Below are 27,131 nucleotides of genomic sequence, written 5' to 3'. Positions count from 1 at the left end.
GTATTACTATGTGTATAATTTCAACACTCGTGTCTGAAAATGAATAAAGTGTATTTCTCACAGGTGCCAGCTCAGGTCGTGAGGATTGATGTGCAGGATGCCAGCGCGGGACACGGTGGCGGGCGTGGCGTGTTTCAAGTGGCTGATCTCAAACAGCAGCCTCATGGAGGGCGTGAGAGGGATGCGTTCATTATTTGCCAGAGTAAGAAGCTGCAAACGTGTACAATATCAATGCTACATCGCAATATTCGTATTTATTTGCTTGCAAAATAAATCCACAGTATTAGATGTGATGCTGGTGTTTGTGTAGCATTACACACGTAACAATTCTGATTGCTAATTTAATTTGAATAATGACATCATAGCCCCCCTGGATTACCTTATTGGTCCATTGAGCTGGATAGAAACTTGCTACATACTGAATCCCTCTCTGAATTTATTTACATACAATCTGATAAAGTGGACCAATGATGCGCTTAAACGCGTCAACAGAGCAGACAATGCACATGTCAATAAAACACAGACAAACTGTATATCGATACCTTGTTGTCATCCATGACAGTGTTGAGAGACTCAATCCACATGGGGTCAATGTCTCCATCCAGAACAATCCACTTCGGACCCGGGTGAGAGTTACTGGCTTGATCCCGCATGAAATGCGACAATAAACCTGCCAGATGAAGAGATTTACAATCTGAAAGTCTCAGCAGGAATAATGCATCTCAGGTCTAAAGTGTAAGTTATGTGCTATGAATTGGACAGGATCAGGTCAATGAAAGTTTAGTAAGTCTACAAAACGCTGCATGCTGTACCATCTTTCCATTCCCTAGTGGCTGGATGGATGAATCCAAACAGCTCATCAGTGCTTATTGCTTTCGGGTTCAGATCATTCCAGAAAGGCTTCTTTCCCATGTTGCTGTAGGTTTTGTGAAGAGTTTTCAGGATCTTTTTAGGGGTAGACGTAAATAGACATATCACATGATTACGGTTAATAGTTCAATCCAGATTGGTCAAAGCGGTGGGCGTGACACTGACCTGGCTTTTCCCTGTTCCAGCATTACCGACCACAAACACTGAGTGATGAACCGATAGAAGCTCCTCAAGCTGTTCCACCTCCATTTATTAATATTGTAAAAGCAATTCAATTAGATGTTAAACAAGTGATGACTTAAGATTGAAAAACATAAGCAACAACAATGTACTGCAGAGAATTTCTCACTTTGAGAATGAATGAGTCTTCAGGTTGGAGCTTCAGCTGTAAACTCGTCTGTCTGACTTTTTGCTCAAACTCAGCATCAGTCCACCGTTCCACCTCTACGCCAGGAAACAAATCTCGAATGAGACCAAGGAACACCGGAACGTCCTCCGAAACGATCTTCGGCATGTTGAAATCTCTCAGCGCCTGCATTAACACCTACATTAAAAAAAAAACTCCTGTTACGGAATCGCATCTAATTTTGAGAGTTGGGTGAAATTAGTATAATATATCCAGTACATCGATTATTCTTCACCTGATTTTCTGGTCTAGTCCGATCTGCTCTTTTGAGAACCCCAGCAACCACCAGGACAGGTTTGACAGCCCGCAAGCCCCAGTCATAGTGGTCCTACAACAAAGAAAAATGTTGACTATGTACAGATATGAACAAAGACAAGTGGCTTTCCTGAACTGCATCTTCACTCTAAAAAATGCTGAGTTATTTCAACAAACTGTTGGGTCAAATATGGATCAACCCAACCGTTGGGTTGCAAATTAACCTACTGTACGCTGGGTTGTTTCAGCCAAAAACGTTGGGTTGTTTTAAGCCTTTGATGAGTCAAATACAAATATTTTGGGGGATAACTTAACCTGACAATTGGCTTTGTCTATTTTTCACCCAATGATGGGTTAACTTAACCCAACATTTATTAGTGTTCATGGGTTTCTGTACCTGTTTAGAGAGCAGCTCCTTACAGAGCCTGTAGAGAGTGATGAACTTCATCCCTAGAACCTGAGCATTCTGAAATCCTTCAGACAGCAACATGATCTCGCAGATAAGCTCCATGTCAGGAACCACCATGGCACACGGCCTAAAGAAAACAACATTTGTGTGACATTCATAGCCTGCATGCTGCTAATAAAGCATTTAGAAAAACAGTCCACTACAGTCTGACTGTATGCTAGTTTGTATGTTTCTGATATTCTGCTTTATTTGGATCAAGCTATACCTGAATAAAGCTTTGAGGTTCTCTGGCAGCTCAGTTCTTCCAGCATATCCAGGGTTCATCGTGATGAAGATCCCAACAGAGGGTTTCAAGCCTATCTCTTCCTCTAGGAAAAGAAACCTGCAGGACAAAAAACAGAACATCACTTTTCCAAGAGGATTCTTATTAACCATTGTAAAAATCTACAACCAAACGCTACACAACCCACCTCTTCCTCCTGTTCCGAATGGCATCTTGTATGGTCTTCACCTGTACTGCTACCACTGACAGTACTTCCACAGCGATCCGATTAAATTCATCAAAGCAGCCCCAGGCTCCAGTTTGTGCTAGACCTTTAAAGATGTTCCCTATGGACTGAATAACATCACTGATCAGGAAAACACCCCCAATAACTAAATGCTAAGTGGAACAACTGAACCAACAGTGGTGGTTAAGAATGTGATGAAGTTTTAAAGAGATCAGTCATTGATCTCTTTCAATGAGGTCAAATGGTTTTTTGCAAAGTAATTATATTCTTTATGAGCTCAGCTGAACTGAGAATACACTAATTGAAGGCTAATGTGTGCTAGAGACTTTACCTTGTAGTCCATCTGTTCAGAGCAGTTGAAGACATAGACCATGATCCCCAGAGCTCTGCCCAGGTCTTTAGTGGTCTCAGTCTTTCCTGTACCAGCTGGTCCCGCTGGAGCGCCGCTCATAGTCAAGTGCAGGGACTGAGTGAGGGTTATATAGCACCTGCATTTAAAAACAGTTACAATAAACATCAGAAAACATTATGATAAAGTTGAAGTATAATATGTGTCATAAATATAATTAGTTATCTGTTATATTTTTATATTGTATGCATTATTTGACAATATTAAAGATTGATATTCTGTGATATTTACACAGATTTTTTTATTTTTATCAAATCATTTATTTTAAGCATGCATATCACATTTTGTCTCACTGACATTTGTTTCATTCTTGTTGACTTAGTTTAAAAGAAACTATATTATTAGCAAAATGATTGGTTGTACCAGTCCTCGTTTAAGTGAAATATTCTCTAAATAAATAATGACATTGCTAGCATTTATTTTACTTATTGTTTTTGTAATTGTGTTAATATAAATGTTAATTTATATTTTTCATGATTTGTTCAATGTTCAGTAATGGCTAAACAATATAAATTATGGTACTACACTAAGTTTGCATGAAAGTATATTATTGGCAAAATTGTTGGGTGTGGTGGGAATGATCCCAGTCCTCATTTGAGTGAAATTTTTACCAAATCAAATTTATTTCACTCATTGTTTAGATTATCGTTTCTTTAAAAAATGTGTTAATGTTAATTCATTTTTAAAAATAATTTTTCAATGTTTGGTAATGGTTGAACTATATAAATTATTACAAGGTGTTACCGAAAAACGAAAAGTTTCCAATAGCTGTCTGTTACCTGTCAGTGAGGGGTGTAATAACCAGTCGAGGTGTGTTGCCGAGGTATTCATAGGAATAGCGAAACTGGGCGTCACAGATGTTAATGAAGCAATGCCTCTGCTCTTCATCCCAACTGTGACGAAGCTGAGAAACCCAGGCAAACGCTTGAGCGCTGCTCACCTGGGTAAAGACGGCATTAAATATTTATTCAAACTTCTCTGAAACATTCCAGGGCTGTCAAAATATCACATTTCACTACACAACTACATGGCCAAAAGAATTCATGAAAACAATATTATCATGAAACATTACAAGTCAAATTGATCTTTTATTTTCTTATTTTGTTTATTTAAGTTCTCCTTTTTGCCACTGAATCACACTAAATAAGCAAATATAGCGAGGAGAGTCAAAGATCGCAATCATTGTGCCTCTTAAGGAAAAACGTTTAATGGGTGCAAATCCATATAATGGTTTATAATAATAAAATAATAATAATAATACACCTATAATGTTAAAATTATGAATTATTTACAATATTATTATGTGTAGTATCAACAAGATATCAATAATCATAAATTATGGTTATTAATATTATGGTCATTGCGACACACCTAAAACATTCCCGAAGAAATCATGGTCAAACTTTAGATTATGGTCCATTTCTCACTATTAACTAACTATTAACTACGACTTCTGCCTCAATAAACTCCTAATTACTGCTTATAAGGTAGATGATAGGTTTAGGTACAGGTATTGGGTAGGAATAAGGTCATGCAGAATAAAGCATTCATATGTGCTTTATACGTACTAATATTCAACTAATATGCATGTTAATAAGCAAGTGGTTAATAATAAATTTGTGTACCTTAATATTAAGCGTAACTGAAAACTTACTGCCCTTATTAAGTAAACCAACAATCTAAATCCCCCCAATTGAAATAACTGATCAATTACTACATGTCAATTTAAAATGTTGACTAAAACCACAAGTACCAAACAGTATTTAAAACAAGGAAGCAGAACATCCAACAGTCAACATTATGATTTTGTATGTACAGAAGTAAACATGACCCAACCTTCTTAGCAATGAGTTGCGAGACCACGTCTCTAGCATGAACATCAATGGTGCACAGGGTCATGATCTTCTGCCTGTCAGTGGGCTTCAGCTCTCCCAATAACATGTTTATCAAGGAGTTTAGCTGGGCAATCTGGAAGAAGTAAAGCAGATATTTTTGAGTTTATGAGGGCACAATGATGGCCTATGAGAGCATACAGTGAGCTTTGTGGCCCCTGCTTACAGTAATTATATCAATTTACGTGCCAGAGAGAAGTGGATGATAATGACTATAGTGACAGGGGCTCAGGGTCATGTGTTCATCAGAGATCCCCCCCAGCATGTTTATGGAGCGAGGTCACATATTCTAGTTCTGAGGCCAAATAAGCACAGAGCTCATTTATCAATGTTGGGGGTACTGTGAGTGTCTGCGTGTGAGTGTGTAAGACGGGTCGACTGTGAATGAGATCAGGCAGCTGGCGTGGTTTGTGTGTGTGCGACTTTAAATGAGAGTGGTGGGTCAACACGCGTGTGAGTCGGGGGGAGGCAGTTAAGACGCGATATTGTGGATCCCTGTCACAGACAGGCAAATGAGATGTAATCTTCCTCCCTGTATTTGGTGTAAAAGCAGCTTAGGTTGTACTACATTTATCACCTCAGGCTGTCTAACAGCGACTCCAATCAGCGGCTTGAAGGGAGAGAGCCAGATTATTCAAACGCTGGCCAAGGACGCGCTAACCTTCCCAACGTTTGATGACAGGGCCCGATGCCATAGGGACGGTGCGGACAGACTTGTGGCAGTCACACAGATCTGCGCTGTTTACTTCATCATACTCACAGTGAAGAAGCAGGACTGTGTTTTCAAAAGCTTTATCATTAGTATATGTGCTTTAAATCAGGACGTCTCATAGGAGTATACCAGGAGCTTCATGCAGCTGTTGCCATATAAAATGTGTAAAAGATTCGGTGTATTTCCAACAAGCTTATTTGTATAACTATTTTATGAGGTGGCTTAATCGTATGAATTTGTATGATTTGCTTTCGTGCCAGTGAAGGTTAGATTTAGGGGAGGGACTTCATTATGGCATCGCTCTAATAATCTAGGGATGCACCGATACTAGTATCGGTATCGGGCCCAATACTAAGCTCATGTACTCGTACTCGTAAAAATCCAACGATAACAAAGACCGATAACAATTGTGACATAACTGACAGAACTGACTCAAATTTTTTGTGAAATTTCCTTTGAAAGTTTGTGACAAGCACAATTTATTATTTATTTTTTCATAATGTGTTTAAGGTGGAGTTGTTTGTTATTATGAAGCGATTCTATTTTTATTAGCCTCACTGTGTTGTGAAAAGGTACAGGCATCGTACAGGCATCGGTATCGGCGAGTACCAGAAAAAAATGGTATCGGTGCATCCCTATAATAATCTTATGTTTTTGTACGATTCACATCATACAAATTCATATGAATTAGTCACCTCATGAAATACCTGTGAGATCAGGCTGGTATTTCTTAACATGTGCGTTTATAAAATAAATAATGAACTTGTGTTATTAATGTTTATTAATTCATACTTAGTATTAATATAAAATAATAATTTCTTAAAGGATTTATAATGGTTCATAGTTTAACTCTAAAGGACTGTGCCTGGGATAAGGGAAAAATAAAAACCTATACAGAAAAAAACATTTTATAGCTAAATAAATAGATGTGATTTTCATATCAAAAAAGAAAAAGAATGCAGAATGTGTATTTCTTTGAACAGCCTTGTAGAAATTGTATGATATTTTTGTTTTGTTTGTTGTCATGGATAGGGAACCAAAGTTACATTTTCAATGTAATGTATTATTTCTAAATAAGTTAAGCAAAATTGTAGTCAGTTTTCACTGCATTTTTGGTATAATTTGTTTTAATGTCAATGACATTTTTATTTTTAAATTCAAAATCAAATTCAAAATGGCAAAATCAACTGGCAAATCACTTAGAATGGGAACAACCCATCTGTGAGAATGCAGCCTGTGGTATTTTAGGACATGAAAACTAAATGTCATGTGACATTATCTGTCATGAGATATACAGTACAACACGCAGATAGAACACTACTCATTTTCATAGGTAGAAAGCATTTTCAGCACTCTTCAAATGTTAAAAACAATACCTGCTGGAAACATGAAAACATAAACATGATGGCATATTTAATTAAATAAAACACAATGACAGATTTACACAGTTTATTCTGTCAATCTGTATTTTTGGAGACTGTGTCCTGACCTGTTTCTTGTTGAAGTCTCTGAGTGCCATCTCAAACCCCTCGGCCAGCTGCTCGAATGCCAGATTCATATCTGCGGACCACCAGATCTGGGAGGCGGTGAGGACCACCTGAGCAGGCAGCTCAAGTATCCAGTGTTCCCTCGAGCGCTCCTCGTACACAGCGACCGCCTCAGCTATGTGCCTCCTCAGTCCCTCTCTCATCACGTCCTCCAGACGAGTCAGCCAGAGCTCAACCTGAAAGAAAACGGCTCAATTTGTAAGGAGCTTATAGTTATATTCTTATGTCTTACGTGTCAAATATTTACTAATTTAAACTGTTCAAAGACACTGGGAAAACCTCACAATGAATTTCACATCCAAGTGAAGTTCCATAACAGACAAATAAAATCTTGTAATTATATTTATTATTTATGATAATTGTTTATATAATTAAATATTTTATATTATAAATATTATATTTTATATATTATATATAATTCTATTTTTATAAATTGTATTTTATTTTAAATTACACACTGCACCTTTAAATAAATTAAATAATTACAAACAAATTTCAATAAACCTATTGATTCAATTGTATTTGATGTGTATTTGATTTAAACATGGATTTTACCGGTCCATCGCAGTCACACTGTGAACAGAAGGAAACATATTCTCTCTCTCTGCTGAACATCCCAACTGCTGTTGTGTTTTTTTCCTCCTCGTCAGAAAACTCCAGATCAGTCATACTGTCAAACAGCTTACCCAGGTGACAGATCACCTGTAAAACCAATGAACCGTAACGCAACATTTTCACAGAACAATATATGATGTACAGCAGCATATCTGTGTATAATCGAATCAATCTACAGAGTCATGTATGGTTAAGTACAGGCATATTCATAGATAATGATATGATTGTGAATACATTTGCAATTCTTATTATAACCGAGGTACAATGAGAAGATGAAGCACTCTGACACTCTTCTGGTTGAGCGCTTCAGGAGAAAAGCAGCACATATGTGGGAGGATCAGCTCAAAGACAGAGGTGATGGGGGTCAGAATCAATCCAAGTGTAGAACTTTTTTTACCGTAATGATATTTCACAGAGAAGCACTGGCTTTGGAATTATCAGCATGTTGATGAAAAAGTTTAATCGTGGAGATAAAGGTTACTGCGCACCGTTGAGAAGAGAAATGAGGAAGTATGGTCAAATGTTAAAAATATTTCCATGAATCTCAGTAATCATTATTACAAATACCAGGATAGTTTGTAGTTGACCTGTTTATGGATTACTGTAATATTGAAATGAGCTGTATAATTAGAGCAATGTGAAACTAACTAAACTTTGAAAATAATTCAAACTGTTAGAAATGTTCGTTTCTAAAGTTAATTAAATACAAATATTGAAGCAGTACCTGTCTGGGCTGTCGGCCCTTGGAAAGGATGTCCAGTAAGTCTGCTGAAGACAGGAAATAGAATCGGGGGAAAGCCACTCTCTTTGTCTCCAGGTATTTGGCTAAAGCCTTCTCACAAACAGCCAGTCTAAAACAAATTCAATGAAACCAACAAAAATCAATGTGCATTAATCTTAAGTAGGGATGCACCGATACCATTTTTTAAAGACCGAGTACGAGTACCGATATTTTTTTCTCTGGTACTCGCCGATACGATACCTATAACCGATGTCTGTATAATGTAGAATAATGTTAATAAACCAGTATCTTACTGGTACATTTTCTTTTTTTCTTTTGTTTTTAGGTCTACTTAAATTTAAGTACTATTTTTTAATGAAGTTCTATTTTTTATGATAAGTAGCACAATTTTACTAGCACATTTACTTCAGTTTACTAAAGTAAACAATATACTGTGGTCAAATTATAAAAAATTTAAGGGGGGTGGTATGGTAAAATGTGAGTGTATTATAACTTGTTCAAGTCAACCGGACTTTTATTTTGACGGGACGCCGCAAAGAGCGTTTGTTTATGTGTTCGTGTCCTCGTGCAGTGAAACGCTGGCGCTAAAAGCTCCACAAGCACAATGCGTTCAGTACACGCAACCGCACCACTCTTTCACACACGGTAACGCAAAACAAGCAGAATACATATTTAAACAGTATCTGAATATTTCGTTAACTGTTACGTTAGCTGTTAGCTGTTCAGCGCTAATTTCTTGTTAGGAAATGCCTGGATTCCTCGATTCCGTCCGCGTTTTCCGCATTGCGGAAATCATAGGGCTCTATGTATGTCACGTGAGGTATCGGTCTTTGGTATCGGTGTGTCATTACGAGTACGAGTACATGAGCTTGGTATCGGCCGATACCAGTGCATCCCTAATCTTAAGTGTGTGACTATGCACATCTTATAAAATCAGTTAGAATATCTGTTAGAATTTAACTTTAGATTTTACAAACCTTTTTTGCAGATCTTCAAGTATCCGTAGAAGATTGGGCTTGCTGGTGGCAGCAATTACATTTTTGGTTTTGGCACTTTTGAACATCAGGTCCTTCACACAAGCACATCAACATGCAATAAATGTTATTATTTAGATTTATTAACCAGCTAACCTAGCTAAATCATTTTCCTTTTTTCTTCCTGTAGTGATAATGAAAATCTATTAATATTGCATTGTTTTCAAGTTTCACTTCATACTTCATTCAAATAAGCTTAACTAAAACATGCCATACACATGCCAAATCAATTAAAAAAGCTCAAATCAATCAAACCTTGAAGTCTGAATCGATGGCAATGAACAGTCGCGTCTCCTCCGGCAGCTGCAGACAAATGTCTTGAGAGCCCATGAAGATGCTCTCCAGATGAGCCCAGGTCCTCTGCACCTCCAGCCAAAGCACCAGAACTGAGTCAGCCCGAGTCAGCTGGACCTGAAGAGCAGACACCTGCTCGTGGAAAATCTTTGCTTGCTTAGTGTTCAGTAAAACCTGGAGTTGTACCTGACAGAGAAACAGAAACATAAAGTCAGCAGCTTTCCTAGATGTTTCATACAGTATTTCTTAACTCATTATGTTGTGCTGTAAATAAATGTAATTTATGATATATACACTATATGCATGATGAACTTTTATAAACAATACTTTCTGTGCGTAAAACAAACCAAAATCTATCTATACATCTATATTCCTTTGTCTTGTCAGTCTATGGTGCGCGTTCACGAGTGCACTTTGATGCGCATTCGGTTGGGACAGACACCGGTGTTCTGGCTGTCAATCCGAAAGTGCAACTCTGTGTTTACAAGCAGACGCACGCTGTATACAGGGCTGGATTGGAGTGATGACTGAAGTTTGTCATTTGTGTAAAAAAAAAAGGTTTGTGGTTTGGTTACTCCCGTCCCAGCTACCATGTTGTTGTGTCCTTCTGTTGGCTATACTATTTTCAGCCATGTGTGTGTAAAGGGGCCGCTTTTGAACAGACAGCAGACTCATTGTCAACAGTGACGTGTTTGGCCAGATTTGGCCCTTTACACATGTAGCGTGATAACAAAGCCAGCAATGTGTGGTCTCTATAAATCTGATGTCTGAATACAGGCTGCTGACATTGAGAGATGGCTCTCCTCCACACGGTGGGACGGTCTCAGAGAAAGAGATAAACGCTCTGGCCACACCAAGCTTGTTTTGCCAAGCAACAGCTTGTTAACATTTCTGATAAGCTGAGTAAACATGTTATCAGTATAGCATTTAGGTGTTATTCTGAGATAAACTGTTTGCCTAATTGCATGTGACGTTTTGGTACCTGACTCTCCTCCAGATGCTCTATAAGTTCATCGCTGCACTTGAGTAGTGGTGTAACGGTGCGGTAATGATCTTCATAAGAAAACTCCATCCGTTCCCACATCTGAGTCACTTCTGACAAAACCTTAAAAACAGAAGTAATAAAACATTTGTTTCTAATTTTCAGAACAGGTATAGAAGCAAACAAAGGTTTGGAAGGGATGTAAGATTAAACCTTCTCAGTGGACATCTCTTTGACTGCTCTGCCCACTGTACTGTGCACCACATCCTCATATCTGTTCAGCTGCAAAGCCAGAAGGTCCTGAAGAGTTGTTTCTTCAGTTATGGCAAAGTCAACCTAAAAGAACAGTTCAGGTGTGAATATTCCTGATGAATATAGTGATGAATGATATCAATTCACACTTAACCAGGAGTGTTACTCAAGGATATATACAGTTTTCAGAATTAAATTGTTTATGATAAACTGAATTTCACTGGACATGAAACAGAATAATAAATTCAATATAATTTAACATCACAGAATAATTAAATTGAAAATAAATTGACAGAAATTCATCAAATAATACATGCATCAAGTTATTAAAGTTTCAAATAATTCAGTAACAGGTTTTTATTAATGTTTTTAAAATTACTTACAATATCATGCACACAATATATTACATATTTTCTAGATGATATTAAAGGAGTAGTTCACTTTAAAATAAGCCCCTATTGACTTTCTATAGTAGGAATAAAAATGACTATGGAAAGTCAACGGGGGCTTATTTTAAAGTGAACTGCTCCTTTAATGATCATTGCGTCAAATGCCACCTACAGTATAGAAATATGTATTAAGTGTATATACATTTTGGTGAATATAAATTTTGGTGTATATATATTGAAAAATAAATTAATAACTGTGTTATGCACTAATGAATATAACCGTTGCATCTACCCCAGTAGTCCTGATCAGCTGGGCCCAGTGTCTTTCTCTCATGGCCGGGTTCTGAAGTTCTGTCACAGCCCTGAGAGAAGCTAACAGATTTTTGAGCACATGATCCAGAACCAAATATACATCCCAAACACGGGCCTCTATTTCAAGAACCCGCATTTCCTGTTTAGACAAAAAAAAATACTGTTAGATGTTACAAAACACTAAAGCTGATAGATAACCACAAAATTCCATTCAGTTCTTCACGGCACATATGAAATACAAACAACAGAATAGTAAACTTAAACTGTTAAATATTTAGTGCGATTTTATTAGATAATGCGATGCTGGTTTCTAGAACACTAACACTGGCCATCTTACCTTGGTAAACCTTCTCAGTTCAGTCTCCATGTGTTCCACATTAACCTCTCTCCACTTGGTTCCAGCCCAGACTGCTATACTGCACTGTGAGGACACAACATTACATTTCACTAAAACAAAAGTTTATACTGCATGTTGAATTTTGTCCTGTTTAATGCCATGTTTCTTAGCATATGAAGAACTTTGTAGAGAATATATGTGGTTTAATAATGATCATACACATTGCAAGTCAGACAAAACCGAACAGAATGACCGACCTGAGCACACAGAAGCTGATCCCAGAGTTGTTTTAAAACAGTGATGTCTCTCTGACACAGCTTGAGTTGCTTTGAATCAGGGCAGCTCACTTCAAACAGCTTGCAGGACTTCTCCAGATCTGCCATCTCTTCTTCTAAAATCACAATCTCCCTGTGACACTAATACACAAACATACTCTAATGTATTACCTAAAGCAAGATATGGCACCATATGATCACAGCTGTCATTTCATGTGAATGTATGCAAATATATGCAAATTAATACTGTGGTTTAATGGTTGGTCTGAATTAAAAGAAAAAATGCATTTACTTTATCCAGGCGAGTGTATGGGTTCTCTGTGACGAACTGGAGAGGAGCTTCTGTTTTGAACCTCTCTCGATACTGATTCAGCTTTTTCTAAAAAGAGGAGAGACATGAATATACAAAAGCTGAAGCGCATGTTTATCCTAAAGTGGCACTAGGTAAAGCTTAAGTCTTGATTTTAACTTAACTTTATTATTAAAGGTTTCATTTTGGTTCAAATAAAATAAGAAAAGATCACCTCAAAGGCCACACACTTCCTGCGGATGACGGCCATTTCCGCAGCGTGGAGAGGACCGAGCTCGTGTTTCACTGTCCATGCCAACTTCTTCATGCAGTTCCACTTCTCTGGCAATTCCTGATACAAGGTGACATATTTTAACAACGAAAAAACGTTTCATCAGGCACAACACACAGGATTTGCAGGTAGAATGCACTTGCTTGTCTTGGTATGTTTTAAACTCAAAATCCTGTCATGTAGACCATTATGAAAGATGCAAACAACACTGCTCCTAAAGCTGGTCCTGGTCTTAAAGGAACAGCTCACCCAAAAATTAAAATTCTTCATTCACTCACCCTCAAGTTGTTCCAAATCTGTATAAATGTCTTTATCTGATGAACACAGATAAAGATATTTGGAAGAATGCTTATAACCAGACAGTTCTTGGCCACCATTGTCACCATAGTAGGAAAAATCACTTTATAAATGTATTATAAATGAATGTCTGTGTGTGTGCGTGCTTGTCTGTGTGTGTGTGTGCGTGTGCGTCCGTGTGTCTGCGCGTATGTGTGTGTGTCTATGTCTATGCGTCTTAGTACGTGTGCATATTGTGTGTGTGGAGTGTTTTGTATGCGGGTATGTCTGTCCTCTGTGTTTTCACCTTTTTCTTGTTTTTACAGGTATAACTTTAATTGTTTTGCGTATAGTCAATATGTCTCATGTACAGCTGCTTTGTAACAATGAAAATTGTAAAAAGCGCTATATAAATAAAGTTGAGTTGAGTATTTGTTCTGTTGAACACAAATTAAGATATTTTGAAGAATGTAGAAAAGCAAACAGTTCTGGGGCACTTTTGACTACCAGTGTAATTTGTTCTATATGGTCAATGGTGGCCAAGAACTGTTTAGTTACAAGCATCCCTCCAAATATTTTTCTCTGTTGTTCATCAGAACAATTAAATTTACACAGATCTCGAGGGTGAGTAAATGATGACAGAATTTAGATTTTTGGGTAAACTGTCCATTTAAATATGTTCATTTAACATTTTGATTCAGTTTTAAATGTTGTCTTGCTTGTATTTTGTTCATGTGCAGTATTAAAAACAGGAATGGACCAGTGTTGTTTACATCTTGCAAAACGGTCAATAGATACAAAACAATACACAAAAATGTTTTTTTAAACAATTAAAGTGATTTATGATAAATACATATGTATATAATACATATATATTTAATGATATATTTCGCATTGATGTAAAACCAGTATTCAGAAATGAACCTTCACCTTCTGTTAGGCAAATTAGAATTCTTTATTATTGCTTTTACGTCATGTGTTTAAATTGCTCAGCCACTTTTAATCTTAGAAAGGCTCTTGGATTCCTCATAAACATAACAAATAGGTCTCTGAATAATTTTCTCCATGTCACAGTCTGGGACCTTTTAACAAAGAGGACAATCACGTTTTCAGTTTCAGAGTGATTTATATAGCAGACAGCAAATTAATTAAAAGTTAAAGGAGAAGCGATATCAGTTGTTCAACAGGCAATGTGGAAACCCCATATATGAATATAATAATCCTATGTGGGTTACACACTAACACCATCAAAACATTATCTCATCAAGTCATGTCTTGCCTCGGGCTCTCACCTCAAGTTGTGCGTGAACACGCTCAGGTAGGGTTTCTCCATACTGCCCCAACAGATCCACCACATCACTGATAGGTTCAAAAAGTCGATCCGTACGGGGTTGCCTGTTTCTGATAGCCAGCAGGTAACCCATGACCTGCACGAGAGACTGGTAGTCTCCACCATGGACAGGCTCTTTAAGCCTCCATTCCGCCTGGAGAATAAAGTCCTCTAGCTCACCGATACTGAAGAACATCAAATTACAAAACCCGCAGAAATAAATGACTTTAATTGGTGGAAGAAAGCACTCGGAGTGGAAAATTAGGGTATTGAAATGATTTCTACAGTATGCTATTATAGAAAGGGCTTTCACCTGTCGGTAACATAAGATATCAGGTGCTCCTTAAACATCCAGCTCCATTTATTCACTACGTTTAAAAGACTGATCTTGAACGAACGGATATCCACTTTAAACCAGCCCTCGAACACCTGCCAGTCCTCCAAAGAGCTGACCTCAGCACGCACTTCTTCATAATGATTCATCTGTATTCAAAAGAAACAACTCTATAATAACAAGACAAGCACTTGCCTCAACTATCAGAAGACTATTTATTGGCTGATATCCATATTATCTTTTGTACGACAAATTAATAGTGTGTCATGATGTTTCAATGACTGATATTTATGGAGAAGCTTTAAAAGCTGTGAAGTTTCACCTGCTCTTTGAACTGCTCCATGGTGGGAGGAGTTTCTGGAAACGCATCTTCTCCATATGTTTCCACCTCCTGAGCTGTTAGTGCGTGACCGTAGAGGAGAAACTGCCTGAGAAACTCAACCCTGTCATCAAGCCACAGGGGAGCGTAACGGTTATACGCTTCCTGGTATTTTAAGGCTTTCTTCAAGACATCGTCAACTTTCTCCATAACTTCCTGTCGGAGATCTAAGAGGTCCATCATGTTCTCGACATCAGCCTGAATGGACAGTAAAACAATTCTTTTACATAAGATCAAGTTCTAACTAATGCATTTTTCAGATACTTTATGGATGGCTGCAGAGAGAAATAATAGATATAGTGGGGTCGAAAACTTTCAGGAAATTAGGTTATAATTATTTCTAATGTGATTAAATAAAATAAAAAAATTCCAGTCTTTGTTTTGAGTGGAAAGTTGAAATTAAAATTTCAAATGAAAAAAAAATTCAGTATTTTATGTGACCCTTTGCTTTAATGACAACTTTGACCCAAATTTGCATGGTCTATGTAAAACGTCTTGGTTACGGATGTAACCTCAGTTCCCTGATGGAGGGAACGAGACGTTGTGTCGAGCCGACAGATGGGGTTCGTCCCTGAGAACCAATCGCTTCCGACTTCTTAGAAAAGGCCAATGAAATTGGCGAATTAAATTTGCATGCCGGACTCCGCCCCCGGATATCCGGGTATAAAAGGGAGATGGCGTGCCTCATTCATTCACCTTTGTTCTGAAGAGCCGTAAGCCTTACTGTACCGTAAGGCCACTGGGTAAGCGCTACTTCCTCAAATGGGATGGATGCGCTACAGAGACCACTTCCTACCGCAGGGAGGAGTTTAGAGGAGATACCAACATGGTCTCACCATTAGGGGAGAACTCATGGGAGGAATGTGCGGACTGAAGGAGTTAACCGCGAGGTGGAGGTCCACATAGGGAAGGTCATGGGATACCAAGGTGGGAACCAATCATGGGGATGCATCAGATGGAACCGCCCTGCTGGGGGGTTACAACGTCCGGTAGCACTAGGTCCGGTTAGAGCTATGTTGTGGATAACTCAGTTGGTACCCGGCCTAAGGGGCAGGGCTGCTCTGCCCAGCCCGCCCGCAGGAGGTGCTTGCTTAGTGATGGATGGAGTGCCTGTTCTTCACCCAGTGGGGGAAGAAGGGAGGCTTGTTTAGTACGCTGACCCCCCTAGAAGAAAGGGTGGGGAGGTACTGTCATAGGCGTACACCCTACCGGCCGCCGGTCTTGCCTGATGCCTGCAAGACTCGAGCTGATACTGGTTTACGCGGAGGCTCTAGGACCTCACGAAGGTGATGGGTGTAGCCCAACCCGCAGCTCTGCAGATGTCTGCCAGAGAGGTGCCTCGAGCCAGTGCCCACGAGGAGGCTATACTCCGTGTGGAGAGAGCTCTCACCCAGTGGGTGCGGGCGATCTTAGGACAGGTACGCCGTAGTGACGGCGTCCATGATCCAGCCCTCCCTGCTGATCTCCAAACAGACAAAGAGCTGCTGAGAGCTCCTGCGGCTCTGCGTGCGGGCCAAGCAGAGGCACAATGCGCGTACTGGACACAACACGGATGGGGTTGGGTTTTCCTCCCCGGTGGGGAGCGCCTGTAAGTTCACCACCTGGTGTCTAGGGGGAGTGGTGGGAACTTTGGGCACGTAGCCGGGCCGGGGTCTCAGGATAGGGTGAGAATCACCGGGCCCGAGTTCTAGGCAATCTGTGGAGAATGCTTGTAGGTCCGCTACCCTCTTCAGCGTCATCCGGAGAGCCGTCTACATCGTGAGGTGAGAAAGAGCGGCATCTCCGAGGGGCTCCAGGACCACATCAAGGTCGCAAGAGGGTACGGAGCACGGGTGAGGCGGTAGCCTTCCCGCGCCCCTTAGGAATGAAATGATCAGGTTGTGCTGTCCTAGAGACTTACCAGCAACTGGGTCGTGATGAGTGGCAATAGCGGCTACATACACGTTCAGTGTGGAAGGGGAGAGATTACTCTCGAGTCTCTGGAAGGACAGCACGTTCCCGATCGAGCAACTCCGCGTGTCTTCTCTTTGAGAAGAGCACCAGCATGAGAAGAGGCACCACTTACAGGCGCATAGCCGCCTAGTGGCCAGGGTCCTAGCCTGAGTAATGGTCTTAACCGCCGCAGGGGGTAGGCCCCTCAGGATCTCCTCGTCCCATCCAGGGGCCAGACATGGAGGTTCCAGAGGTCTGGCCTGGGATGCCATAATGTGCCCTTCCCCTGGGAAAGCAGGTCCTTTGTCAGGGGAATCGGCCAGGGGGGAGCTGTCGTCAAGAGCATTAGCTCCGAGAACCAAGTCCGGTTGGGCCAGTATGGCGCAACTAGTACACTTGATGCTCCTCTTCCCTGACCTTGCACAGTGTCTGTGCAATGAGGCTCACTGGGGGGAAGGCGTACTTCCACTTGTCCCACGGCCAGCTGTGCACTAGAGCATCCGTGCCGAGGGGGGCCTCGGGCGGGGAGTACCCTAGCGGTCAATGGGTGGTGTCCAGGGAGGCGAACAGGTCTTCCTGAGCCCGCCCGAACTGTACCCAATGAGCTGGACTGCGCGGGGGTGGAGTCAACCCTCTCTGCGAGGCATCAACTGACGAGAGAGCGCATCGGCTGTCTGGTTCAGGTCGCCTGGGATATGTGTGGCTCGCAGGGATCTGCTCACCTGTGGACTCCACAGGAGGAGGCGTCGGGCGAGTCGTGTTAGCTGCTGTGAGCGAACGCCACCCTGGCAATTGATATACGCTATGGCAGTTGTGCTGTCCGACCGGACCAGCACGTGCTTGTCCTGCATGAGAGGTTGTAGCCCCTTCAGTGCAAGTAGCACATCCAACAACTCTAGGCAGTTGATATGCCTGCGCAGGCGGGGGCCCGTCCATCGCCCCTACACTGTGTGCCCGTTGCACACGGCACCCCAACCCTGCAGGGAGGCGTCTGTTGTCACCACGACGTGCCTCATGACCTGCCCGAGAGGGACCCCCATCCATAGAATGACCCCTCATTGAAGACCAAGGGGTTAAGGTGCGTCGGCAGAGAGGCGTAATCACCATCCGCCTGCTGCCGGTGTGCCACGCTCTCCAGGGAACTCGACTCTGTAGCCAGTGTTGGAGCGGTCTCATGTGCATCAACCCGAGGGGTATCACCACCGCCGAGGATGCCATGTGCCAAGGAGCCTCTGAATTTGTTTCAGGGGGACCGCTGACTGCTTGAAATATTCCAGGCAGTTCAACACTGACTGAGCGCTTTATGTAGTCAGTCGCGCTGTAATGGAGACAGAGTTGAGTTCCATACCAAGAAAGAGGATGCTCTGCACAGGGGAGAGCTTGTTCTTTTCTCGGTTGACCTGTGGTCCCAATCGATCTAGGTGCCGAAGCACTAGGTCCCTGTGTGTACATAACAGATCTCGCGAGTGTGTCAAATGAGCTAGTCATCGAGATAGTTTAGTACCCGCGCACCTCTCTCCCTGAGGGGAGTGAGGGCGGCTTCCACGATCTTCATGAAGACTCGTGGGGACAGGGACAGACCGAAAGGGAGGACTTTGTACTAATATGCCCCACCCTCGAAAGCGAACCGTAGGAACGGGCGATGACGAGGAAGAATCGAGACATGAAAGTAAGCGTCCTTCAGGTCGATTGGCATGAACCAATCTTGACATCTGGTAGATGCCAGGATGCGCTTCTGCGTGAGCATCCTGAACAGCAGCTTGAGTAGGTGCCTGTTCAGGGTACGCAGATATAGCAACCCCCCCCCCCTTCTTGGGGACGATGAAGTATGGGCTGTAAAGTCCGTTGGACATCTCGGCTAGAGGGACGAGCACGATCGCTTCCTCTCCAGAGGGGTGGTGACCTCGGCCCAAAGTACGGGAGCATCCTTGCCTCTGACTGAGGTTTGAGAGGATGCCCCAAAACTTGGGCGGGCGTCTGGGGAGTTGCACCACGTAGCCGAGACGGATCGTATCCCGTAGTCACCATGATGGTTTGGGAAGCCTTGTCAGGCTCCCAGGGACCGATCCAGGGAGGCTAGGGGTACGTTCTGCCCGGGGGGTGGTTCGATGGCCAGCAGTGCGCATCCCTCGCCCCCGGAGAGGAGATCGGCTCTGCTGTTTTACCTGCCTGGCGATGATGTAGCACAACGCACCATCGATTGAGAGTTCTTAGGCTGATGATTATCCTCGACATTGGGTCTCGCCTCAACGTTGAGTTGCTGAACACCTTCGTGTAGAGGGTGAGAGCGGCTGTGATAATACCCAGACAATGAAGTAGCACAACGCACCGTCGATTGAGAGTGCTTAGGCTGCTGATTATCCTCGACATTGGGTCTCGCCGTGATGCAACGTCGGGTTGCCGAACACCGTCGTGTAGAGGGTGAGAGCGGCTGTGATAGACACCCAGAGAGAGAGAAAACTCTTAGAAGTGGGGCAGGAACCGTCCCGGATCGACCAACCAGCGATGGAATGGCTGGGGTTGGGCCCGAAGGTATTCTCAATCTCCCTGGGGTCTTCCCATGAGGGCCGCTTCGGCTTCCGCCACGGCTGCTGACGGGGTGGTGGTCTCCTCTTCAATGTCTTCTTCCGGGGGCCGCCTGAGTGGGGGGCGCCGAAACGGGAAGGCGTCGAAGAGGACCAGGGCTGCTGGGAAGCAGACGGTGCACGGGATCTCGACGGCCAGAGGGCGGCCGAATCACGGCGGGGGACTTTCTCTGCTTTTTTACTGTCGAGAACTGCGGCTCGACAGTATCACCAAACAGCCCCCCCCCCCCTTGCGAGATGGGTCCATCGAGAAAGCGGACTTTCTCAGCGTTACTCATCTGTGCAAGGTTCAGCCAGAGGTGTCTCTCCTGGACCACAAGTGTGGACACCTGACCCAGGGCCTGCACGGTCACCTTGGTCGCCCGTAGAGCAAGGTCGGTGACAGCGCGGAGTTCCTGCATAAGCGCTGGGTCGGTCTTACCCTCGTGGAGCTCTCTCAACGCCTTGGCCTGATGGACCTGCAGGATGGCCATAGCGTGGAGAGAGGGGACAGCTTGGCCCGCAGCAGAGTAAGCTCCCGACACCTAAGATGCCGAAAAACCTACATGCTTTGGACTGGAGTCTAGGTCGAGCCCCTGGGGGACATCGACGTATCCTCTAGCTGCCCCACCATCGAGGGAAGAAAGGGTGATGGAACTAGTTGACGTGTACGCGCCGAAAGGGGTCGTTCCAGGTCGTACTAAGTTCCTCATGCACTTCTGGGAAAACACGGCACTGGGGGCGAGTGCGGCTTGGAGCCGCTCTCAAACCCGAGGTACCATGTATCCAGCCGCGAGCGTTGGGAGAGGCAGTGCGGTGCACTGCAACCCAATGCCGGCGGCCCGGGAAAGCATGGCTGACATTTCGACGTCCGCTTCTTCCTGGGCTCGACTCCCCGAGGGAGGGAGCTCCGAGGAATCATCGGAGTCCGATGCCAGTAAGTCACCCTCCGATGCTGCAACGGACGTCTCATCATCACGCACCGTTTCCGAATACGTGGTTGAGGAACAAGACGGTGGGACCGTCTCATGGGGAACAGTCAGACGAGCAAGACGAGGTGCGAACGGTCCGCGAGCCAGTGGCTGACGGATTAGCGCTCACAGTAATCCTCATATCACCCTCGCTGCTCACCATAGCGGGCAGCAGGGCCGTAGTCCTGCCGTCACGGAATGGGAAGCAGACGAGGTGGTGGCTGAGTCCCGTGGGAACACAGCCACCCGTGACGCAACGTCTGAATCGTCGACCGCCCGCAGTGCGGGCAGGATGTATCCACAAGGGCTGCCCCAGCGTACTGGAAGCAGACCTCGTGTCCGTCCCCCTCCTCGATGAGTGTGTTGCACCCACGAGAACAGCGGGACATGCCACGCTGGAGAAATTTGCTCTTTTAGAGAAAAAACTCGAACACTTCTGGAACCGCCGAGACGCCCAGGGGAAGTCGCCGCAGGAAGGGACAGTCCGCTGCACCACGTCGTAGAACCGGCAGTCTTGTAGTTGCTATTTGTAGCGAAGTCTGTTGATCATGAGCGAAGGCTCCGAAGAACAAAAGGTGAATGAATGAGGCACGCCGTCTCCCTTTTATACCCGGATATCCAGGGGCGGAGTCCGGCATGCAAATTTCATTCACCTTTTCTAAGAAGTCGGAAGCGATTGGTTCTCAGGGACGAACCCCATCTGTCGGCTAGACACAATGTCGAGAGACCGACAGAAAGGGAACCTGGGTTATTCCAGTATGAGCTGAGAATGTTTAAAAAAACATCTTGTCTACACAGAAAAACATCACAAATTATTTCATTCTAGCAACCTATAACTTTATAACATTTTTGATACTTTTAAAATGGTTACATTTGTAAGATCTGCATTGTGGTCAATGTTACAGTCTGGTGGATCCAATTGTGTTTGTTTTTTTCTTTTAGTTGTTTAAGCATGTCATCACTTTGCCCATTGTTTGTGTATTCTTTGACTATATGCAAAAAAACTGGACAATTCATTCAATTATTATCCTATTTATACAATTTATTATATTTTTAGTTTAACTGCGAGTACCTGGTAGTCCTCCATACCCACGTGAGCTGCCACCCTCTTCACCTGAGCAGACATCTTGAACACATCTCCCAGTAATCCTTCTACCAATTCATAAAGTCCATCTCCAACATCTCGATCCAGAGATGGTCTATATGTAATCTCAGATCCCATCAGCAGCATTTGAGCCTCAAACAGTGGAGCTTGCCTCACCGACCCCCCCATATTATCAATGAAAAACGTCAGAGAAGCAGCGATATCACAGAAAAACCCCTCTACTATCATATCATCCACATACTCCAGATAACCATTCCACATGTCCGAAGAACCATCCACTCCAAAGAGGACCATGTTCTCCTGGGAATAAAAACAAATAAACAGCAATGTTAAGACAAAATAAGATAATACGATTTAATAAAAGAAAATGTCAATCCCTCACCTGTAACAGTTTATGGATTGTTTCTCCATCCTTCCTGAGGTTGTTGTACATTTTTGCAACTCTTGCTGCTCTATCTTCAAGTTGCAGTAGTGTATCTTTCTTGTTGTCCTTCCTGCAAAACATTGTCTGTTTGCTCCATCCATTCATCAGAACTTTCATGACCTCAGCGTTGTCTTTAGTTTTCTGAAGTCTTCTCTCAAGCTGATAGATGGTGTCCTTCAGGATGCAGATGTAGTCCCAGCATCTCGGGTCTTGCCATGTGAATTCAGCTTCTGCTCGATGGAGCTGCTGGTCAATTGTTTCCAGCTCTTTCTTCATGAGAGGAGCCTCCACCTCAAGGGTCGTTTGTTTCACCTTGTTGTACCACTGCACTAGCAAATCCAGGCTCCCAAGGTTCTGATGGAGATCAGGTAAAACACTCCCAATGAAAAAGGCAAACAAGGTCTATGATAACATGCAGACAAATAAGAAATTCACTCACATTAAAGAAGATCTCTTTATTTTCATACACCTTCATAGCAGCAGGAGGGATGTTCGTCTGATTAAGGATTATAAGTTGTTTTACATCCTTCAATACTGCAATCAGCTATGGTAAAAATTCAACATCATTCAAATGACACCGAACGATTCCCACAAAAGAAACGGTAAGACACTTAGCATAACAACTGAAAATAATGCAGTGTGCCGTGACACATTATTTTTTTAATACATTATACTTAACTTCTTTACCTCTTGACTGATGTTTACTGACAGCAGGTCAGTACTTGGATCTCTTTTGATCAAGGGTCGATCCAGGTTTATATTGCAGACCTGGTCAATATCTCTACACCAGCTGAAATAGACCTGCTTCTCATATTCATCTAAACGTGTAGACATCTCCATGTACTTATGATAGACCACCTTCGTCTCTGGTCCCTCCATGAACCTGTGAGAGATTATGTACAACCCTCCCACAAATCAAACCCATTGATCTGTACCATTAAAAAAAACCCATTTAAAACCTCTTACATATTGAGAACAAATCCGAAATTCTTCCAGGGCGTTTGAACTCTCTCTCTAAGCCTTTTTGCCAATTTCAGAGTTCCTGTCATTTCAGGCATGTTCTTGCTTAGGCGCATTTTGTTGTTCTTTTTCTGAAATTCAATGATACAAGGTCAGTTGGGCATTGGAACGACAACACACGGTAGGACAGCTACTGTACCTGCTCAAGATGTGAATCCAGCAGGTGTTTGCATCTGTCCAGCTCCTCCTCAAATAGCTGAATTACTTTGGAGAAATTAGGAGTAAAGTTTTCCTTTATGATCTCTCTGTCCAAGAGGGGTTTGAGGACAGCTACCATCTTCAAAGAGATGCAGATAAAACTGTTTGGTCTGTTTTAACCATAGGTAACAGCTGAATCAATTTAATTTGAATATCTTACGTTAAAAATAGATTCCAAGCCTGAACAGTCTTGAAAGGCCAGATGCAGAATATGGGACAGCCGTCGATCGAAATCAGCCACATTTTCTTGAAAACTTTTGTAGTCTTTGTCAAAATCCTTCCAACAAGATGTTACAAGTCTAAGAGGACTAACTATACAGTACTTTTATCTGTTAAAGCATTAATTCAACCCAATAAGAAAAATCTCAACTAATTTAATGACTTCCTTCTTCAGATGAACACAAACAAGATTCTTCTAAAAATATTTGTCCCAAACCGTTAAAGCTCTAAAAAGCATACTGTATACACTCATCAAAAAAGAGATTCAAAAGACTTAAGTGGGTAATGAAAGTCTTCGGAAATGAAACAAAGTCGAAGCAAACTAAAAAGATTTTGATGAAGATTTTGCTTCACAAGGTATATGAGGGTAAGTAAATTTTGAGATAATTTTCATTTTGGGGTGAACTAAAACCTTAAATACTCATTGTAGCTTATCCAGATGAATAGCGTGCCAGCAGTTCATGATAACTTTAATTGGATCATTTCCTAACATTATATCTAATAGAATTAACATTATTTAATAATCTGCTAAAGACTTTAAGACTATAATATAAACTCATGTATTAACAATATTATAAAGTGTTACCAATAAAATAGATATAAAATAGACATACATTTGACATAGGTAAAAAACTTGCCGCGAGAAAAATAAAGGTTGCTTGCTAGCCTTCTGGCCACTTGTCTTCAAGTTTTATGCTGTAGACAAGATAAGATAACCTGCTGTTCTCTTTAAAACAGTCACCATAATACTATATTACAGAGAACTATACAGAAGCATAGAGTGAACTAGTCAAGTGGTATCATCAAGCGTTATCATCTACACGTACACGACAAATACTGTCAAAACATCAAACTGTTTCTATGTGATGTATCAGGGTATATAATTAGAGGTCTGTTTATAGTTCACACACAGACTTTATGATCAAAATGATTCCAAATCATACCTGTGAAGTCAAATCTAGAGGATTGTATTCATGATCTCTTATTACTTTGCAGAGCTGGAGGAACTCGGAGTGAAGTAGAGAGACCTGCTCAGTGTAAACTCTTCCTCTGAGTCCTCCAAACACCAGCTTCTCCAACCTCTGGAACTCCAGCACAGTAGAGAAAAAATCCTGGAAGCACAAAGCATTACATCATCCTTTTCAAAAATTTGCTGACTAAAATTGTGTCGTCTGTATATGCATATGTGTATTGTGCTGTTGCAGAAGATATTGGCTCATTAGGAGAATGATAAAAGATACGTCAAAGGGGTCATATGGCGCGAATACGTGTTTTTCTGTGTCTTTGGTGTGTTATAAGTTTCCCATGCATGTATTAGACACGCAAAATTGTGTTTAAATTAAAGTGTCGTTACAAAAGATACATTGTATCTATAAGCGAATGCTCACCCAGACCTGCCTGAAACGCCCCGTGTAACCACACCCCTATAAATTTAGGTCAGTTCGTGGTACGATTTGACTAAGACCGCCCAAATGTATATGCAAGTAAGGTGGGCGTACCTGTCAGCACAATTGCTTTGGAACCTGATGTTCCAAATATGGTAAGAAGCGTTACATTTCCATCACAGGCTTGCAGTATTCGACCAATCACTACGCACTGGTTAACCGGCCAATCATAGCACACCTTAGCACAGAGCTTTGAAAAAATCTGCTCGTTTCAGAGAGGCGGGGCAAAGAGGAGATACAAACATGCACAGTATGTGGAAAATACAGCCTTTTTTAACCTTAAATCGTGTATACACATTGCATTACACCTAAAACAAACGATAATATTCGTTTTAGCCGTGTCATATGACCCCTTTAAAGTACAGTACAAAAACTTTCAACATTTTTTCTATATACCCAAAACAAACTAGAACAAATGAAAGTGAATTATGATACTGTGATCTTACCTTCAGCTGTAAAACCCGAGCTAAGAAGACATCAAACCTGGTAAAAACAAGGGGCAAAGGGAAATCCCAGCACTTGTGTGTCACACAAGAACTGGACAAAGCAGCCACTTTTGCTCTGTATGTCCTAAATGTTTCCCTGCAAAACTGAAAAATGTTCACTACAGTCTGCAACTTCTCCAAGATATCTTCGGTCTCTGCTCTCAGCAGTTCCTCTGCACTAAGATATGAATTTGCCTAGTTGGAGCAAAGATGTGATGAACAGAAACATTTTAATCTCAATTTTGACAATATACATTATCAAAATGATCAATATATAAAGAACTGACAATAAATGATAGTTGCTGTTACTTTAAAATAGATTTTGTGAATAATTAACCTTGATTAGCTGTAAACTGGATGACCTTTGGTTCATTGATTCATGTTAAACTCGACACACTGAACTACTGCAGGAACATATACATTAGAAGCAACATCACATGTGTGTTACCTGCTGAATGAGCTGGTTGTGTAGCTCCTGCAGCAGCACAACAATACGAGCAGGAGAACGATAAAATGAGCAATGGGTCCATATGAGCAGTATCACATGAAAGACTTGTGGGATGAGCGCATGGAGAGATGTGAACTCATTTTCTTCTAGTTGAGACAGCAGTGATCTGAGAGGTTGAAGGTGAAGGTCTATAGCTTTGGCCTCCTGCAAAGCTATGGGACAAATACACATAATTGCTATTGACACATACATTGTGCTACATGGGGGAAATAATTCCGTTTTTAAAATATTGATTTACTGTAGGAGAACTAAATGTTAATATAGATAAAAAATGTTTGAAATTCATCTAGAAAAAAAATAAGACTCACCTTTAAAAACATCATCAGTTGAAGCTTTGAATGATGGAAAATAGCTGCTTTCTATTATTTCCAGAATTCTCATCATCTTCCGAACACCAGGATTCTGGAGCTAAAATTTACAATGATTTAGTGCAATATTACACTGCAAAATTAAATAATTTACTTTATTTTATTGCAATATATAGATATATAAACTAATTATTTACGCTTCCTCATTCAATGTAAAAGTTATACAATAATTGAAGGACAAACCTGTTCATTAATGCTTTGTATGTTTGTTTTTCTGGCCCTCCAGAAGTCAAGTTCAGCTTTTGGTCCAGGGGTCTTTCCCTTCTCAAGCAATTCAGCAGAATCTGCTCTCAAGACTTTATAAATCATATGCGTCCAGCTGATGACCATGGACTCTATTGCATATATCCCAGCTCTACTGTGACTGTCTTGTCTTGAGAAAAAGAGAAAAAAGGGATTGTTGTTGTAATAAAAAAACGTGTGTGAGATGTTGTAAAGTCACATTACAAGACAATAACCAGAAAGAAAACAGCTTATTATTACTAAACTGATCAAACATGAACATTTTAGACAAAAAACAATATGTTACAGCAAGTCAAGCTTGTCATACAGTGTGAAAGTTTCCACTTCACAGCGTTCCATCCAGTCATTGATGGCTGGGATTGGAAGAATGGTTTTCCCACACAACTGTCCTCTCACAACAGACATCTTGCTTTGCAAATTCTCATTGTGTTTCAACACATCCTGTGATATTGTTTTTGGCCACATCTGGTGATTTTTCTTGTTGGACAGAACCGGCAAACAGACCTTG

At 41.7% G+C, this 27,131-nt stretch overlaps 1 protein-coding gene across 1 annotated transcript in view; it reads right to left on the bottom strand.

Moving 5' to 3' along the window:
* LOC130558331 (dynein axonemal heavy chain 11) overlaps nt 1-27,131 on the bottom strand; it is a 71,513-nt gene that overhangs the window by 43,298 nt on the left and 1,084 nt on the right. Inside the window, exons 3-42 of the mRNA XM_057340688.1 lie at nt 26,931-27,127; nt 26,564-26,753; nt 26,321-26,420; nt 25,953-26,164; nt 25,466-25,699; nt 24,519-24,686; nt 23,516-23,632; nt 23,297-23,434; nt 23,104-23,228; nt 22,825-23,020; nt 22,577-22,681; nt 22,096-22,491; nt 21,681-22,013; nt 15,085-15,339; nt 14,742-14,911; nt 14,391-14,613; nt 12,766-12,882; nt 12,534-12,620; nt 12,224-12,382; nt 11,967-12,050; nt 11,610-11,768; nt 10,890-11,012; nt 10,677-10,799; nt 9,656-9,880; nt 9,344-9,435; nt 8,349-8,475; nt 7,565-7,711; nt 6,952-7,185; nt 4,695-4,826; nt 3,638-3,798; nt 2,781-2,937; nt 2,411-2,556; nt 2,206-2,322; nt 1,929-2,067; nt 1,512-1,604; nt 1,220-1,414; nt 1,036-1,113; nt 813-945; nt 543-670; nt 62-210 (exon numbers count right to left, since the gene is read on the bottom strand). Of these exons, the coding sequence (XP_057196671.1) occupies nt 62-210; nt 543-670; nt 813-945; nt 1,036-1,113; nt 1,220-1,414; nt 1,512-1,604; nt 1,929-2,067; nt 2,206-2,322; nt 2,411-2,556; nt 2,781-2,937; nt 3,638-3,798; nt 4,695-4,826; nt 6,952-7,185; nt 7,565-7,711; nt 8,349-8,475; nt 9,344-9,435; nt 9,656-9,880; nt 10,677-10,799; nt 10,890-11,012; nt 11,610-11,768; nt 11,967-12,050; nt 12,224-12,382; nt 12,534-12,620; nt 12,766-12,882; nt 14,391-14,613; nt 14,742-14,911; nt 15,085-15,339; nt 21,681-22,013; nt 22,096-22,491; nt 22,577-22,681; nt 22,825-23,020; nt 23,104-23,228; nt 23,297-23,434; nt 23,516-23,632; nt 24,519-24,686; nt 25,466-25,699; nt 25,953-26,164; nt 26,321-26,420; nt 26,564-26,753; nt 26,931-27,127 (6,464 nt within the window). The remainder of the gene's footprint in view (nt 1-61; nt 211-542; nt 671-812; nt 946-1,035; nt 1,114-1,219; nt 1,415-1,511; nt 1,605-1,928; nt 2,068-2,205; nt 2,323-2,410; nt 2,557-2,780; nt 2,938-3,637; nt 3,799-4,694; nt 4,827-6,951; nt 7,186-7,564; nt 7,712-8,348; nt 8,476-9,343; nt 9,436-9,655; nt 9,881-10,676; nt 10,800-10,889; nt 11,013-11,609; nt 11,769-11,966; nt 12,051-12,223; nt 12,383-12,533; nt 12,621-12,765; nt 12,883-14,390; nt 14,614-14,741; nt 14,912-15,084; nt 15,340-21,680; nt 22,014-22,095; nt 22,492-22,576; nt 22,682-22,824; nt 23,021-23,103; nt 23,229-23,296; nt 23,435-23,515; nt 23,633-24,518; nt 24,687-25,465; nt 25,700-25,952; nt 26,165-26,320; nt 26,421-26,563; nt 26,754-26,930; nt 27,128-27,131) is intronic.

The sequence above is a fragment of the Triplophysa rosa genome, linkage group LG8 (genome assembly GCF_024868665.1).
Source record: "Triplophysa rosa linkage group LG8, Trosa_1v2, whole genome shotgun sequence".
Classification (NCBI taxonomy): domain Eukaryota; kingdom Metazoa; phylum Chordata; class Actinopteri; order Cypriniformes; family Nemacheilidae; genus Triplophysa; species Triplophysa rosa.
The sequence above is the reverse complement of the archived record's forward strand: the minus strand, read 5'-3'. Positions and strand labels throughout refer to the sequence as shown.